Source organism: Erigeron canadensis, chromosome 1 (assembly GCF_010389155.1).
Source record: "Erigeron canadensis isolate Cc75 chromosome 1, C_canadensis_v1, whole genome shotgun sequence".
Classification (NCBI taxonomy): domain Eukaryota; kingdom Viridiplantae; phylum Streptophyta; class Magnoliopsida; order Asterales; family Asteraceae; genus Erigeron; species Erigeron canadensis.
This window is the reverse complement of record NC_057761.1, coordinates 57,122,694-57,139,387: the sequence shown is the minus strand read 5'-3', so window position 1 is coordinate 57,139,387 and position 16,694 is coordinate 57,122,694. Positions and strand designations below refer to the sequence as shown.

Here is a 16,694-nt window from a genome sequence, read left to right as displayed (position 1 = left end):
TTCTATGTTTCATTATGATAATAAACATGTATTTATGAAATTTATTTAGAATACCTGGGTTAAACCCGAATTAATTAGCCAGTATTTCATTATGTGAGAACTTGACATAAAACGTCTACGTAATTAATTCACATAACTTAATTTAAAAATAAAAATAAAAAATCCACATAACTTGGTTAACCGGTATAATCATCATATATCATAAACATCACACACTTCACACTTGTAAAAGGAATTAATATGATAATTAAACGGGTAAATGGACGACAATTTTCCCCAGGTTACCCAAAAATGAAGATTCTCAAAAATGTTTAGTTTAAAAGTTTTTTACTCAAGACATGTAATAAAATAAGGAAAATGATAAATCCTAACCAAATAATCTAATAATCCTCCTAATAAATTAAGAAGGTGACATGTGGTATCTAATAATTCTCTTTCTTAATCTTACCCCCTGATTTTTCCACATATCATCATCTCATAGTTAGAAAGATTATTAGGCTATTTGGTAGAAAGATTAATCATTTCCCATAAAATAATTATAAACCCTAACGGCAAGCCACCTTATTACTTATGACTTACTAGTATTACTTACCACTGGTTGAATTGGTATGATTATTGTTTATACTGGGCTATTGGCTAGAAAAAAAAAGTAAGTACAGCCAAGCCGGGTCCAATGCGCACCTTGTTATCGAGCAACACAGTGCATTTTTCTTTTGATTATTATAGGTTGAAGCCCAAATAAAGGTCGGGGCCCATACTTTACAACCAGCCCTATGCCAGTATGCCTAGTTGCCTTCTGCCTAGTACATTACACGCCCAAACGTTTACGATACATTGTTTGCTAGAGTCTACTAGAGCTAAAACAGTGACGGAACCGGTAATGAAAGTAACATAAATAATTTATGACTAGACTTATATCGGCATAAAATAACGATAAAGATGAATTTGTTATGGTTTTTAACGATTTTTAAGGATTTTAGGCTATTTTAAATGTTTTTGGCACTTTATTAGTTCACATTTATCATTTAGTTGCACAAGTACATTTTATGAGCTTATTGTTTTGTCAAAAGTTTAGAGTTAGTTACATTGACCGGTGACCTATATTTGGTTGACCCGTGACATCAATAAAGAATATAGCATTTTTCAAAAAAAATTATACTACTATACATAGATCTAGCAAAATCATAAGCCAGGTTATCCCTATGTCCCATGTGGTTTCGCCTATAAGCTAAAATACATGATAATCCACAGCGACCATTGATTGATCGTACATATGCTTGTAAACTTACGACAATGTAAGTAATAATCAGGTCAATGAAAGGTTAAAGATAGTTCTAGTAATACTTGTGATACATGTTGATCAAATACTCGGTATATATATCAACACAAATAAATAAGTAGCAACAAGCTGAGAAAACTTATTTGGTTTCCTTAGATGATGGTTTAGAGGTTATGGGTAAACTCTCTATTTAGATTAGTTTAAGTTTAAAATTAGATCCATCCATGAAAAACAAAATGTAACAACTTTTATAACCGGTTAAATCATGTGAAAATCTTACTAAAAAAAATCAAATACATTGTCAATATCAAACTAGACGTAACTTTCTTGTTTTAATTTTCATACTCAACAACACCATGCTCAAATAATGATGTGGACGTTATGTCAATCATCATAGCTAGAGTATGCTGGAAACCCGACGTGATTTTCCATCCACTGCAAAACCAACAGCCTCATCACACTTTCAAACCAGTATTGGTCACACATCCAGTGTGGACTAAAGTTACAGTGTACTCCACTTTTAACTGGACTAGCTAACTTTATTATTAGCCTATTATGGTATCTTCAAACGAGTATTGGGCTAGCGCTAGTCAGGTAGTCCAAGTTTAGAAATATCATTGTCAACGGTCGGTTCTACCCGAATTCAAACCAACAAGATCCGAAACACACAGACACAGAACAACAAAAACAATACATAAAAACACACTCACTCTCCATTTCCTGTCACAAAACAAAAAACATTATCATTATATCTATCTATCTGTATAACCCCCCAAACAGGCACTATATGCAAGCAGCACTTGCAGCAATGGCTGCTCACTCTATCCTCTTCTCATCTCCAACAACTCCTTCCCTTATTTTCCCAATTTCAAACCCTAACAATGCTCTATCTCTTCCATCTTCTTCTTTTCATGGCGTCTCCCTCAAGTCCACCATCAACCGTCAATCTTTAACACTCTCTGCCGCCGCCGCACCTAAACCCCTCACCGTCGTCGCCGCCACCAAGAAGGCGGTCGCCGTTCTTAAAGGAACGTCTTCTGTTGAAGGCGTTGTTACCCTCACTCAAGAAGATGACGGTATCTCTCCCTCTCTCTCTCTCATTATATATATATATATATATGGGTTTTTGATTGTCACTGATTTATATAGATTTTTGTTGCTATGTACATGAATTTGACTTTATTCTACAAATTTTAAACTCAATTAATATTTATCTGGTAACAAGCCACATTATGAACTTGTGTTAGGTTTTGACTTTTAAAAACTCAAAGTAGTGCGAAAATCTGAGCATATTGGAGAGGGAACCGGACCGTTTAGTAGTAGCTAGCTAGGTGCCGGTTCGTTTGAAACCTGGATTGTGAAGTAGGCTTAAACTTATGGCTAGTGATTCGAGCCAAACAACAACAACAACAAAACCCATGGTTGTAAATATCGGTTATCTCGGCCGATATATCCCCGATATATCGCTTATCGGTGGTCGACCGAGATGATATATTACCGATATATCCCCGATAAATCCGATATATTCCCGATAAATCCCCGATATATCGCTTATCGGTGGTCGACCGAGACGATACCGGAAAGTGATATTTACAACCTTGACAAAACCCAATCCATGTATGCGGGGTAAAAGTGTAAAAAACAGGGGGGGTGTAAAGAGTGTAGTAACCATACCTAACTGCTGAGTATCACCTGGCTGCATTAAGAGAAGAGAAGAATAGCAAACATGTGACCTAACATGCTTTAGCACAAGTTCAACAATACATATACAATAGACACCACATTGAACATATTAAACAACATAAAAGCGTAATAACATAATAAACATAGCCTCCTGCAAGAAACCAAGCATGTGGTATGAAAATAACCATGCATACATACATACAAATAGGAATTAACTAAGATTTCCTGGGCCCGATGGGTCCAACAAAGATAATGGGTGCTAATCAACCTATGAAACAAAGTAACTTATGTCGCCTAGCTAAACTAATCCTAGTCCTCTCACTTATCTCTCAAAATCCTCTAAACTAATCTTAGTCCTCAAAGTAATCTCTCATTGGTCATGTCCTCCAACAGGCAAAGCATTTTTGGGTCAATGTAAACGCTAGAGTAACCTCCCTCCTCGGTTTAGACCTACCTCTACTCAAAGTCTAAGTAAAAGTCTACAATGAGGTATTAATTTTATATGAGGATATAAAACGGCTATATAACTTTTATATCTAACCTAAATCAAGCCCTAAGGGTGGACGGAGTGGTAAGGGGAGGGGGCGGTACCGGATAGGTACCTGCGCCCCCTCCTACCCCCCGGTACCTATAGGGTGGGGAGCGAATTGGGTACCACGGTGCCCGATCTCCTGCCTATCCTTTTTTGTCTTTTTCTTCCTTTTTATTCTTTGTCTTTTCTTCCTAAATAAATAGAAAGGGTGGGGAGGGGAGGGGAGAGGTGGGGAGGCATTCCTAGCATTAGGCAGCGAGCGGGGAGGAGAAGCAAAATCGGGGAGGGGAGGGGTGGTAAAGCCCTCCGTCCACCCTAAGGGCACATAATTGAAATGACTGCCTGACGCATATTTACATAGTAACACTATGTCACTATCCCTCTCAAGGATTAGATATAATCATGCCCGACTTGTTACATATCCTAGTAATTCAACTTCTGGTTAGCAATTTGGTGAATATATCACCTAGTTGGTTCCCTTGATCCAAGGAATTCTGATTGTTTCATCTCTTAGCTTCTCCTGAGTGAAATGACAGTCGACAGATTGAATTATATTTGTCACACCACAAATTGATTGGCTTGGATTTAGCAAACCCATTCTCGCCAGGCAAGTTACGTAGTCGTACTCCTCCATCCAGATTCTGGTCTGGACTGAGACACAAGTACAGAACACTTTATTTCTCGGGATTTTACCAACAAAGGCACAATAACCAGCAATAGACTACCTTTTAGTAGGGTCTCCATCTAGTCAGCATTTGTGAACCATGATTTTCGATAAAATTACCACAACCCGGTGCACCCTTTATGATTGTAAAAATAAGACTTGCCTCATCCCAGATTCCCAGTATGAGATTCATAGACTTGCTTTAAATCAACTTTCTACACACGGGCCTCCGGAGCTTTCTTAAACGGCCAGTATGGGCAGTGAGATTTCTTGGGTACTCAATCTTGTTGTCTACTTGTCTTACCTGAAAAGTTGCTCAATCTCACAAAACCTAACCACCAGTTTATTTATATCTCTTTCAAACCTCAAACCTATACCCAGAGCTATGCAAATCACACAATAGTGATAAACTGATGTATGGTTTGTATATTTACAATAAGGGTGTGAAGGGTGTATATTAACTTTTATACGTAAGAGTTCATGTCCTGCGGTTGTCTTACATACATGTACATTCTAACAGACTACTCATTGTCTTTTCTTCATATATTAAAACAGAAGAACCCGAGTCCCGACTTTACTGAGAACCATTTTTTTCTTCATAGTTGGCAGCTTCATTAATTTAGTAGCTTCATTTAGCATGATTAAATTTAGCTTCATTTTTTTCTTCTAAGTCGTGTGCAGTTACAAACCTAATTGTCCATTTAGCAGCTTCATTAATTTAGTTGATCTATAATATGTATATCTTCTGAGTGTGAAATGATGTAATCAATATAGGTCCAACAACTGTGAATGTGAAAATCACTGGACTAACTCCAGGACCTCATGGATTTCATCTTGTAAGCATTCATCAAATTTCACTGTAATGTGTTATATGTTCTTTATGCATGATTAAATGCTCACACATTTTATCTGTTTTTGTGGGTGTTTTTGTTTTGTTTGTATAGCATGAGTTTGGCGATACTACAAATGGGTGCATATCAACAGGTTTTAATTTTTATTGCAATAAGATCTGTATTTTGTTAGGCTTTATGAAATATTTTGTTTAGTTTTACGTTGGGTTTATTTGCTGTGATCTAATGTTGATATTGGTAATTATTAGGACCACATTTCAATCCTAATGGGAATACACATGGTGCTCCTGAAGATGAAAACCGTCATGCGGGTGACCTGGGAAACATAATCGCCAATGCCGATGGTATTTCACTACGGCAACATTTGATATTTTTTCATATTTCTAACTGGTCATTTATTCAAACTTTTTTGATCCGGTCTTCTCATTATAATTCTGCCAAATATAATGCAGGTGTGGCGGAGGCTACAATTGTTGATAATCAGGTTTGAGTTTATTGTTCATGATCTGTTTGATAGTATTATTTGTTGTAAATTGTGTGCTATCTAGTTAACATATGCTAAATGCGAACTTGCAGATACCATTGACCGGGCCTAATGCTGTGGTTGGAAGAGCCTTTGTGGTTCATGAGCTTGCTGATGACCTCGGAAAGGGTAAACTTTGTATATTATAAATTGTTTTAGTAAGAAGTTTGGCCATTTGCATATTAATTTACAATATGAGTCTTTGTGTCAATTCAATGTTAGGTGGCCATGAGCTTAGCCTCTCAACTGGAAATGCAGGAGGACGACTGGCTTGTGGTATGATAATTATACATAAACATGTGTTAATTTTTATAAGCGTGATATCTCCAAGATTGTTTAGCAAATGTTAGACGTGCAAAATTTAAGCTAATTACAAAGATGGGTTGGTTTGGGCTATATTTTTCTTGAAACTGGTCAAATTAGTCAACCAGGTTGAAAGGCGTTCAAATAATTGTAAAACACAAAAATTATTCTAAGTCAGTTTATTCACTAAAAGCATATTGTCATAAGCATAATTCCTGAAGATGAAGTAGATTGGTTCTCAAATTAAAAGTGCATCTAAAAACATTTTCATATAGTTTTATTAGGTTTTAGTAGATTAAGGGGCTACTGTGTCAATTTCTTATGTAGTGTTCACAAACAAAAAGGCAAACAGGAAAGGGAATTATTTAGTGTAGAAAGGTGATATTTTAGGGCATCTCTATGTTCTTTTTTTAGTGGTGCATATACCGAGAGGGGAATTCGTAGATTCACCACTTTTGGGAAGTGTTACAAACATGTTCTTTGGATTTCAGCTATATTCTGTTATCACACTACAACTTTAAAACTTCAGAGCTCTTTGCAAAACTGAATGTGTAAACCTTGAGTCTCCATGTCTATGCTAAACACGTTTTTAAGCTCTTTAAAATATGCAGGTGTTGTCGGTTTGACACCAATATGATCCCATGTTCAACTCATTTGGCTTATCAAAGTATCCGCTTGGATTCCCGCTTGATATACAATGTTTGCATAGAGGTTATTGCTTTGCAATTACAGAACTGTAAGCTGAAATAATCGTACATTGTATTTAGCCAATAATTAATAGACGCTTTTGTCAGAACACTTTGTGAAAGATGTAGAAATACTTCCTGCTCTTTCAAATAACTTGTGAGGTGATTATTGAACCAGATTTATTGGCACTTCCTGAAGTCATTCACAATATTTTTGAGACCAATTTGATTTTTTGTACGGGTGGAAACACATTAAATTGGGACTCAAAATAGTTTTGATGGTTCAGGAATATTACTTCATTTTTCTTTCTAAATAATGAGTGTCAAGAATGGTTTACTGTTCTTTCTTTTAAGCAATCAGAGTGTGTCAAGATTGGCTTGCTTTGTTTTTATGGGACCTAGCTCAAATTATCTAAAATAAATGAGGTATGGCAACAGTCCAGAATGCTTTTGAGAAGCGGTCGTCTCCCCTAATGGCTTACTTCTGAGAGGTAAATCTACCGTCCTCGGTCGTCTTCCCTAATTGCTTACTTCTGAGACGTATATCGACTATCATAATGCTCAATATAAATAGTAATCGAAGGATTACCCAAAGATGATATAATAATGATGTTTAGTCCTTATTTACAGAGTTCACCTAATTCTAGAAGCACCAAATTGTCTAAGGAAATAACTTTTGTCACCATATTAAAGGCGGGTGGCTACGAATCCATCTTAGACCGAATATTCATATGCATCAAAAATCAAAACACAACTTGGACTAATTAATTGAACATTTTCACCCCGATTGACATGGCGTTTTTTATTCCCTTTTAATAAATATATTTAAACAACATAATCCACATTAACCCATTCACAAATCACAAGTATAATTTGTTAAACTTTCAAACAAATGTTTGAGAACTATCAGATTGAACGAGAGAAAGATGGTAATCATAAGAAGAAAACTCGACAACTAAGACAAAAACTTGTCTCCTAATCCCTTTTATGTATGTACTATTTAGGCTTTGTATCCAACATGTATCGTAAATGTGGCAAGCAAGTGAAGTGTATTAATTAGTGGTGAGTGTGGTTTAGAGTTGGTAAAAGAGTGGTTAGGCAGAGGGTTGGGTGTGACTAAAGTTTCATTAGGGGTTGGGTGCGATTAGTAGTGTGTGATGTATGCTTTTGACCCTGTTTTTGGTCCATACATATTTGTTAGTATTGTTACAAATAACTTCTACCCTAAGTTGGTATCATACACAAAAAATTTCCGTACTAGAAACTGCTCAATATGACAATATGTAATTAGTAATCACTATCTGCTATTATAAGATAGTGCCCTTTACACCGCTTTAATGTTTGTTTAGTTGGGTGTCTTTTGTCAATACAAACTTTTCTTTTTCTAAAGGATTTTTATGTTTAGGTGAATAATTGGCAATTAGAGGTTCTAGTTTAAAAGGTTGTTGATAATTGTAATTTATCAATTTTATGCAATGCTCTCTTGTCATTTTATGCAAAACATTATCATAGATTAGATACACCACAATGAATATACAACGGTGATGTATTGTTGTGCTATATTAATCAAAATTTGTGGTCTTTACTTTTTATACTGTTAATTAAACATGCAAAACCGAAACCTAAATAGTGTAAAATGACGGATAGCCTTTTGTCTATTAGAAAGAATATTGGATTATAAATGATGATTTATCATTCTCGTATTTTTTTTAGGCGACCAAACCAAGAGATGATCATAAAGTATTTTGTTTAAAGGAAATTAATTAGAAAATGGATTTGCTAAACATACACAAGTATTTAAGTAGTATTTGTTTGTTAACAGTGACCTTAATTCGTTGGACCATCACCGTCTCATAATTCTCATTATTATTTCCATCATATAATTTCCAATTTCCATAATTCATCTCAACCGACTGTTGCTTACTTAACCATCTATGTAACAATATGAAGAGAGAAAAAAAAAAATTATATATATATATATATATTAATATTAATGTTATCGACTTATTGTGACTTTTGGGAGTCATTTTGAAGTAAATTTTGATTCAAAAAGATTATATAGTATTTAAGAAGGAAAAAATGCGTTCATACACCTCATCAAAATCCTCTTTCTAAATTGAGTATGGTGAGGAAGAAAACACTTCATTTTTGACATATGAAGGTTTTAAAAAGGTGGCTTACACCATACCCCTTATATCTTGCAATGCTTTCTCTAAAGATGCACTTTGAGTAATTTTGCATGTTAAGTGACCCTAAAGATTCATAATTATTGCATCGACCTTCATCAATAGATACAAACCAATCATTTAGTTCATTTCAAAATCATATGAGAAAAAATTATACAAGTTTAGAGCCTAATTAATATAATTATATAAATAAATATTTAAATATGTTTTTGGTTCCTTGATCTCTCAAAACTGGATTTTTCACTAGTAACCAACATTTAGCGTTATCGATACATGGTTTACGTGTTATGATGATTAATTGCTATATATGTCGTGTATATCATGTTCGTCTTACATATGTTAAGATCTCTGCTGTTAATATCGTTGTCTCAAACTCTCAGCAATTAGAATGAGTTTTGACTTTTGAATAATGTTAACAATTCCATATGTACAAGCAACATGACCCTCAGCACTCAACCTCTCAAAGTCCGAAGGGAAAGTTTTACATTAAGGATTAGAAAAGAAGTGTCACTTATATCGACATGTTGAGAAGAACTAAATTAACTTTTAACAATTTGTGTCACTTAATCTTCATCTACGTCTCAACTAACTTTTTACTACCTCAACAATTACCAACTCTCGCTACAAAAAATATATATATATATATATTGTAAAATGGCATGATCTATTTCCTGACTCTTATACATTCTTCATATTTCTATCTTAATAAGATTAAAGATTTGGATAAGTTAACATCGTCCGTTTAATTACCTTCAAATCAGATGTATATGAAAAATTCGCATTTTATCTTTTGACTTTTGAGACATTATTATGGCACTTTGAGTGGTTTTTATGTTCGAAAAACAAACAAATCCGGAGTATATTATTCTTCTTGCTATACATACATATACATATATCTTATATATAAAGTTTACTTAGTCACTAGTGACCATTTAAGGAATTGAAGGAGTGTATTATTTACATCAATAGGGAAATATATATTATTATAGAATATATTATAAATATAAATAATGTTTAGGAAGATAACATGGGATTTCATCCGATTGGAGCTCCACTCTCGTTGACCCATATTTTTTAAGTTCACACAATTACAGTATTATTATTAGTTGCAGTTAGTGATCTACTAAATCCTCTTGCTCAAACACCCACGTGTTGACTTTTTGTAACCCACACTCTGTATTCTTCTATGTATTTCACTCGAAATTAATCTATAATTATATAAAAATGGTTGGAAGTATGTGGTTGTTATGTACCTAGTTTGTATATAGAACCTTTCACATCTAGTTTTTTTAATCCATAAAATATAAATATATATTGGTTAACACTTATATATGTAAACTAAGGTTCGTCTATCAAATGATGTGTATATATATGTTTATTTCTCGTAGATAAGATAAGTTGTATAAGAAAACACATGGGTAGTTTTGAAAGTAATCAAGAGACGGGTAAAATTCGAATCATCATAATCTTAAACATAGCACTTTGCCACTTTTAATAATATGTTTTCTTATAAAGTTTTTTCCATAGAGTAGATATAAATAGTTAAATGTTCTTCTTATAAAGTTTTTTCCATAAAGTAGATATAAATATTAAAATATAAAACCTACTAGAGCTTAAGACCATTTTAAGGATGGAGATCCCCTCAAGTTATTTTCAACTTGAGGGGTAGTGTTAAGAGGTTCTTAGCCCTTAGATGAAATTCAAGGGTTAAAATGTAAAGATAATCTTTTAATCTTGGCCCTTGATTTTCATTTAATAGTCAAGATCCTCTCAACTTGACTCAAGTTGGAGTTTCAACTTGAGGAAATCCCCATCCCATTTTTAACCTACCACATTAAAAATTCAGTTTATTAGTTTCACGTCAGCAGTACACTGATCCATCACACTGAATCACTTTTTCATTAACCCACGCACTGAAACATCGGTTTATTTATACCACATCATCTTTTTTTAATACTAAAAAATTATTGTATTAGACTTTAAACATCTTTCGTCAATGACTAAAACCAAAATAATTTGAAATTACAAATTTATAAATACTGTTAAACCAGTTTGAAACATGCATTTTATAAACCAATTATATATAGTTTAAAACTCCAGGTGTCAAAATCAAAAATTGAGTTTTATATAAAAACTAGTTTTTTGTCCCCGGACGTTGCCCCGGGAGACATTACGTGACATGTAAACATGTGAAAAATTATATAAAATGAACTTTTCGTGGCAAAAGTTAAAAAGTAAAAAGTTATGTGATAAAAAGTAAAAAAAAATGAAATGTTGGTGGCTGAAGTTGAAAAAATAAAAGTATAAAAAGTAAATAGAACAAAACTTTGTGTGAAAAGTAGAAAAAATAAAAGTGATGTGGCAAAAAGTAGAATGACTAAAACTTCGTAAATTTATGTGATAAAAAGTAAAGAGAATGAAACTTTCGTGACAAAAGTTAGAAAAACAAATTTATAAAAAGTAAATAACACAAAATTTTCGTGCAAGAAATAAAAGAAATAAAAGTTATGTGACAAAAAGTAAAAGTTTAAAAGTTTCTTTGATAAAAAGTAAAAAGAATGAATTTTCGTGGAAGAAATTAGAAAAATAAAAGTTTAAAAACTAAATAAAACAAAGCTTTCGTGCCAAAAATAAAAGAAATTAAATTTAAGTGAAATAAAGTTAAAAGTTTCCGTCATAAAAAGTAAAAAACTGAAACTTTCGTGGCAAAAGTTAGAAAAATATATGTTTAAAAACTAAATTAAAGCAAACTTTTGTGCTAAAAGTAAAAGAAATTAAAGTTATGTGACAAAAGCTAAAAGGTTAAAGTTATGTGACAAATATTAAGAAACCTAAAGTTAAAAGGTTAGAGTTAGCTGATAGGGACCATTGTTGTAACAAATTTAACGACAGGGACTATAATTGCAGGAAAAAATTAACAGTCGTTAGCTGATGAGGACCATTGCTGCAACAAATTTAACGACAGGGACTAAAAGTGTTGAAAATGTGTGACGCACGCAAACCAATTCATGCTTTTTAGTATATATAATAACACTTTGACTTGTATGGTCTTCGTCTTCCTCATCCGCAAGACCGCAACCTGCAACACCCATTCAATAATTTCTCTCTTTTAAAATCCTTTGGATTGCAGAAAAAAAAAAACAAAACAATATGCCACTCTTCAGCGTATTGGTCACCACTTTGGCCGAATACACCGACAAAACGCCGGGTAAGTTAACCCAAAACACCGACAATCCGACATTTTGGATGTAATACGCTGCTTAATACGCTTGGGTTAAAGTTGGTCTAATAAGTATATATTATGTTTTTCTTTAAGACAATTAATGTCCTAGTGAAAAAATCTTCAAATATAATTGCACCTCACGGTATTTTATCTCCATCTCTACTACATTATAAACATTTTTTCAATCAAATTTTTTCAACTTTTCAACAACCCTTTTTTATCTCTCTACTCAAATCTCAACCACTCATTTTCATCTTTTTTCACAAATCTTAACCACTCATTTTTATTCTCTCTGCTCCATAAATCATTTTATTAATCTAATTCATTCAAAATATATTATCTCAAAATCCGGAAATCGATAAATTATAAAAATTATATGGATGTTCTTAAAATTTCATGTTCTTTCATTAGAAAGGTCATTCGATATACTTTGGATGAATTTTTAAATCTGATGGCGGAGCCCGTACGGCTAAGGCATTGACTATCAGCCTATCACACTCTATAGTTTATCACACTATATGACATATCACACTCTATAACCTATCATCCCACCATCTTACTGCTGCAACGCTCAGATACTTTCTCTTATATATTCATAATTGATACATTATGAAATTAAATGAGATAGACGTGGTTAAGTGTATATATTCGTACTTTTGGATATAGTTTTTTTTGAGTGGTGAATGATAGCCAATGAGATCCTAAATTAGCATAAAACCTGTATCATTTACTTGTGTGCTTCACACGTTGGTGTCATGTCGGCCCCTTACGCCCATTTTCATTTTAGTAACTTTCCCATTATCTGATTATACGTACTCCATACTATTAAAGTAAATATATGCATTTAAATACCTAAAACGACCATTAGTTTTTTTGTTTTTTTTTTTTAGGCTCGTTTTCAAAAAAAAAAAAAAAGTCATAGGCTCACAATTATACTGTAATCTCGAATATTTTTTGTAAGACCAAACATTAATATCTACCTTATAACGAATAGCTCCAAACAACACTTGTAACATAATGAGGATTAGAGGAATATGTTGGAAGCAAGAATAGACCGTGACATCTTTATCTTCAAGTTTTTGTTCACTAGACCCATATCTACCAATAAACTAAAACAGAATTAAGGCTTTATCTAATCGACGCTTGTCTTATTCTTTAGTCGACGTGTGTCCCTTTAAGTTCCTAATTTTGAGTAACCTTGTAATTATCAAATACTCCGTACTAATATATGTTCATTATTATATTATTGTGTAACTATTTAAGATATTTAACTATTTTTTTGAACGGCAATACACTCCATATCCATTATGAATTGAAATTAGTAAATATAAATTATTACTCTGTATTATTCTATTGATTATTCTATATATATTTATATTTTATTATTTTTATTTTATTCAACTAAACATCGACTTTATATATACATCTATCTTTATTTATTTATCAATTGATATGTTCAGTGAATTGGTTTTTCATCTAAAGCTTAATTTCTTTCACTATATAGTCGACCTTATATACATTTAAAAGTTTATTTATCTATTACAATTGAAAGGCATTCATTATATTTCTTTTGGTTTATATTAACTATATTGATTAATAAAGTTGTGTTTGTATTATGTGTATGGTGTGCAAATATAAATATAAATAATTTTAAGTCAACCGTACAACATGTACGGGTATTAGTATGTATGTATGTGTGTATATATATATATATATATATAGTGAAAAGTTATTTTAAGAACTTTTAAAAAGGCAAGAACTTTTAAGAACTTTTAAAAATCAAGCCTAATCCATAATTATTATTTACCTGATAATTATTTTTTGATTGTTTTTGAATTGTTTAGATGAAGTTTTATATTTTACAATTATGTAGAAACATGGATTATCATCCATTATGCTATTTTTGGAGACATGAATTTTATGATCACATATGCACGAATAACGTTATGATCACGTGTATGCATGTCGATCATATGTATGCAAGTATTTTTGTAAAATAATATTTTCATGAGATTGGTGATGATCAAATGTATATAGATGGTTATATGAACATTTTTAAGCAATTATATAGCCATTTGAACATGTGTAAACAATCATATAGTCAATAATTTGAATTTAAAAAGAGTTCTTAAAGGTTTTGCCTTTTTAGGGGTTCTTAAATATATATATATATATATATATATTTGGATGTGGATACTAATTGAGATATTGGTAAAAGAATTTCAAGAATAACACCCACTGTTTTAAAGTAAGAACAATCTTAAGATTTTGTAAATAAGTAGTAGTAGTAGTATTTTAATTTAAACGGAGTATACTAGAGTTTGAGGATTTGGTGTTAATTTTGTTTCGTTTTTCCAAGTTGCTTGAAGTAGCTTCTGAGCCACTCACTTGAAAATTCTGTTACAAGTTGGAGAATGCAAGTAAGCCAAGCAAACACAGGCATCAATTGTTTTATCTTTTAGTCCAAACTAATTCTAACAATCAGATAAATAAAATGAAACTATATATTAACTTAGAAGAATATCTCGTAACATTCACATTTTTCAAAAAATAAATATATACGAGTATTAATTTGAAAAATATATATATATATTGGTAGATGTTATAAGAGTATCAATCATATAACTTATCTATATTACTTTATAGCACATTTAAATAGTGTCTTAAATTTTTAAAAAATTCAAGTATTTCTTTCTTTATAATATCATTTAATTTACTGTTTGTTTTAATTATATATTATATACATAACTATTTTCATTTTTAAATATTTAAGCAATGGTAACATGGACGTTTTATAATGCATTGTGTTATAGACAATCTAAAACCGGCAACCGACTTCCATCACGTACCCTTTGATGCACTACTAAATGAAATCATCCGTTGCATTATGCTGGTACATTTCTAGTAAATGTATATAATATATAGTTAGTAAATGGCGTTAAGACATTATTCTTTTTCTTATCATTTGATTTTTATCAAATAATTAAGCTATTTAATCCACACAAACATAATTTATTCAAAGAACTCTCGACCTATTTAAAGAAAAATGCCATTTGTCAAAGAACTTTTTTTTATGGACCACAATCGCTTGTTTGGGTCATAATTTAAGTATGTTACTATGTGACAATGATTTGCCTCTAATGTATGTGATATATGAGCCCGATACGATTCCATATTACTAGTTTACAAAAAAAATGTATAGATGTGAGTCCGTTTATCAAATTTGAAGGGAAAAACAACATGCATAATAAAACTAAATTATTTATTTTCTATTGTTTGTCAATATTACCATCTTCGGCCCTTCTTCTTTTTCTCTTCTATTGTTTAAATTGCTATTTTGATATTTCTTCGAATAATTTTTTTATTTTCAAAAAATATATTTATTAGTCACGTACTTGTTTATAGATTGTACTCTTGAATAATTACTACAATAGTTAGCTTTCAGCAAATGTAAAATCACTTTAGTAATATTGCACTATCATTGCAAATACTTTTTTTTTTTTGTTATCAATCAACATTTATAAGGGAAAGTGAGTGTATGGTTGTCATGTACCTAATTTTTTACATAGAACCACTCACATACTAATTTTTTAATATTTTGAATAAATGATGGGCCTCTATGTATTTATGGATTAAAAAAACAAGATGTAAGGTGTTCTATATCCAAGCTAGGTACATAACAACCACATATCCCCAACCCATATATATATATATATATAGGATACAAGAATAACATTAACAATTATAGAAATTAATTTGCTTATAATTATCACATGGTGAAATGTTAGGTAAAACATCCAGTAGCTATCTTAGGTAAAACATGGGATATTATGTAAATTTCAGTAGGAGTTATGTATGTTTATTAAATTCAAAGGTTTAATTTGTAAATTTTTTGAATGTAACAATACCTAAGCTTAGATAAAATTTGCAGTACGGATCATTTTCCCTTATCATATATATCATCACTTGCATTATTTTGTTAGTAGTATGAGTTATGATGAATTATACTTGAACACCTAATAGTTAGCTAACCATTTTATGAGTTGTTTATGCTACAATTGACTAACCTTCGCTAACCCAACTTACCTAACCAACTCATTTAATGTTGTTACTCAAAATAGATTCCTCCGTTTTCAACATCATCACCACTATTTTTCTTGACTTTTTATGGGCCTACTCAAAATCTCACACCCGGCCTTTCTTATCTTCTCTATCCCCAATTGTATCAAAGCATATCTTCAACAACTTAAACAATTGATATCGTATATACCAAATGAAAATTGGTGTCTCCATATATGAAGTTTGGCCAATCGTCACAAAGATGGTATTTTTATGCAAATTTTCATCAAAGGTCTGAGTTTTTTTTTTCTTTCTTAGGTGAATACTATTCAAAATGCTTGACAACAATTAACATAATAATTAAAATATTTTTAAAAAATACGATAAGTAACTGATAGCCATACATACACCGATACATGTACATTCATGAATTTGTCAACTACATTGATAGTTCATTAAGATGTACGGATCTAAAAGATGTTTTTTTTTATGTTAGAGGGCGTCCAGTGGGCTCGTTATCGTGCTCGTTCGACATCCGTGGACTCGTCCAACACTCGTCCGGTTGATTAGTCCCAGCAGGGACGAGAAGAGCAGTTTTTTTTTTAATTTAATGGCTACTTGTAAGTTTGGAATGTTGGCAAAATAGGTCCCTTATCAGCCATTTTAATCATAAGTGGTTCTTAGAAGTGTCACTTCTAGTCCTTA

The 16,694-nt window shown here is 31.9% G+C and overlaps 1 protein-coding gene across 1 annotated transcript; it reads left to right on the top strand.

Annotated features, from left to right (window-relative positions):
• The first annotated feature begins 1,993 nt into the window (after nucleotides 1-1,993).
• LOC122601126 (superoxide dismutase [Cu-Zn], chloroplastic) lies at nucleotides 1,994-6,710 on the top strand. Its single transcript, XM_043773896.1, has 8 exons — nucleotides 1,994-2,355; nucleotides 4,933-4,994; nucleotides 5,103-5,142; nucleotides 5,258-5,353; nucleotides 5,462-5,493; nucleotides 5,586-5,661; nucleotides 5,755-5,808; nucleotides 6,447-6,710. The coding sequence occupies exons 1-8, from the start codon at nucleotides 2,067-2,069 to the stop codon at nucleotides 6,470-6,472; spliced, it is 675 nt and encodes a 224-aa protein (XP_043629831.1). The 5' UTR covers nucleotides 1,994-2,066; the 3' UTR covers nucleotides 6,473-6,710.
• Nucleotides 6,711-16,694: the final 9,984 nt, after the last annotated feature.

Coding starts and splice junctions, on each gene's coding strand:
- LOC122601126 (XM_043773896.1), top strand. CDS start 2,067: ATGCAAGCAGCACTTGCAGCAATGGCTGCTCACTCTATCCTCTTCTCA. Junction 5,494..5,585: donor CTACAATTGTTGATAATCAG/GTTTGAGTTTAT, acceptor GCGAACTTGCAG/ATACCATTGACCGGGCCTAA. Junction 5,809..6,446: donor AGGAGGACGACTGGCTTGTG/GTATGATAATTA, acceptor TAAAATATGCAG/GTGTTGTCGGTTTGACACCA.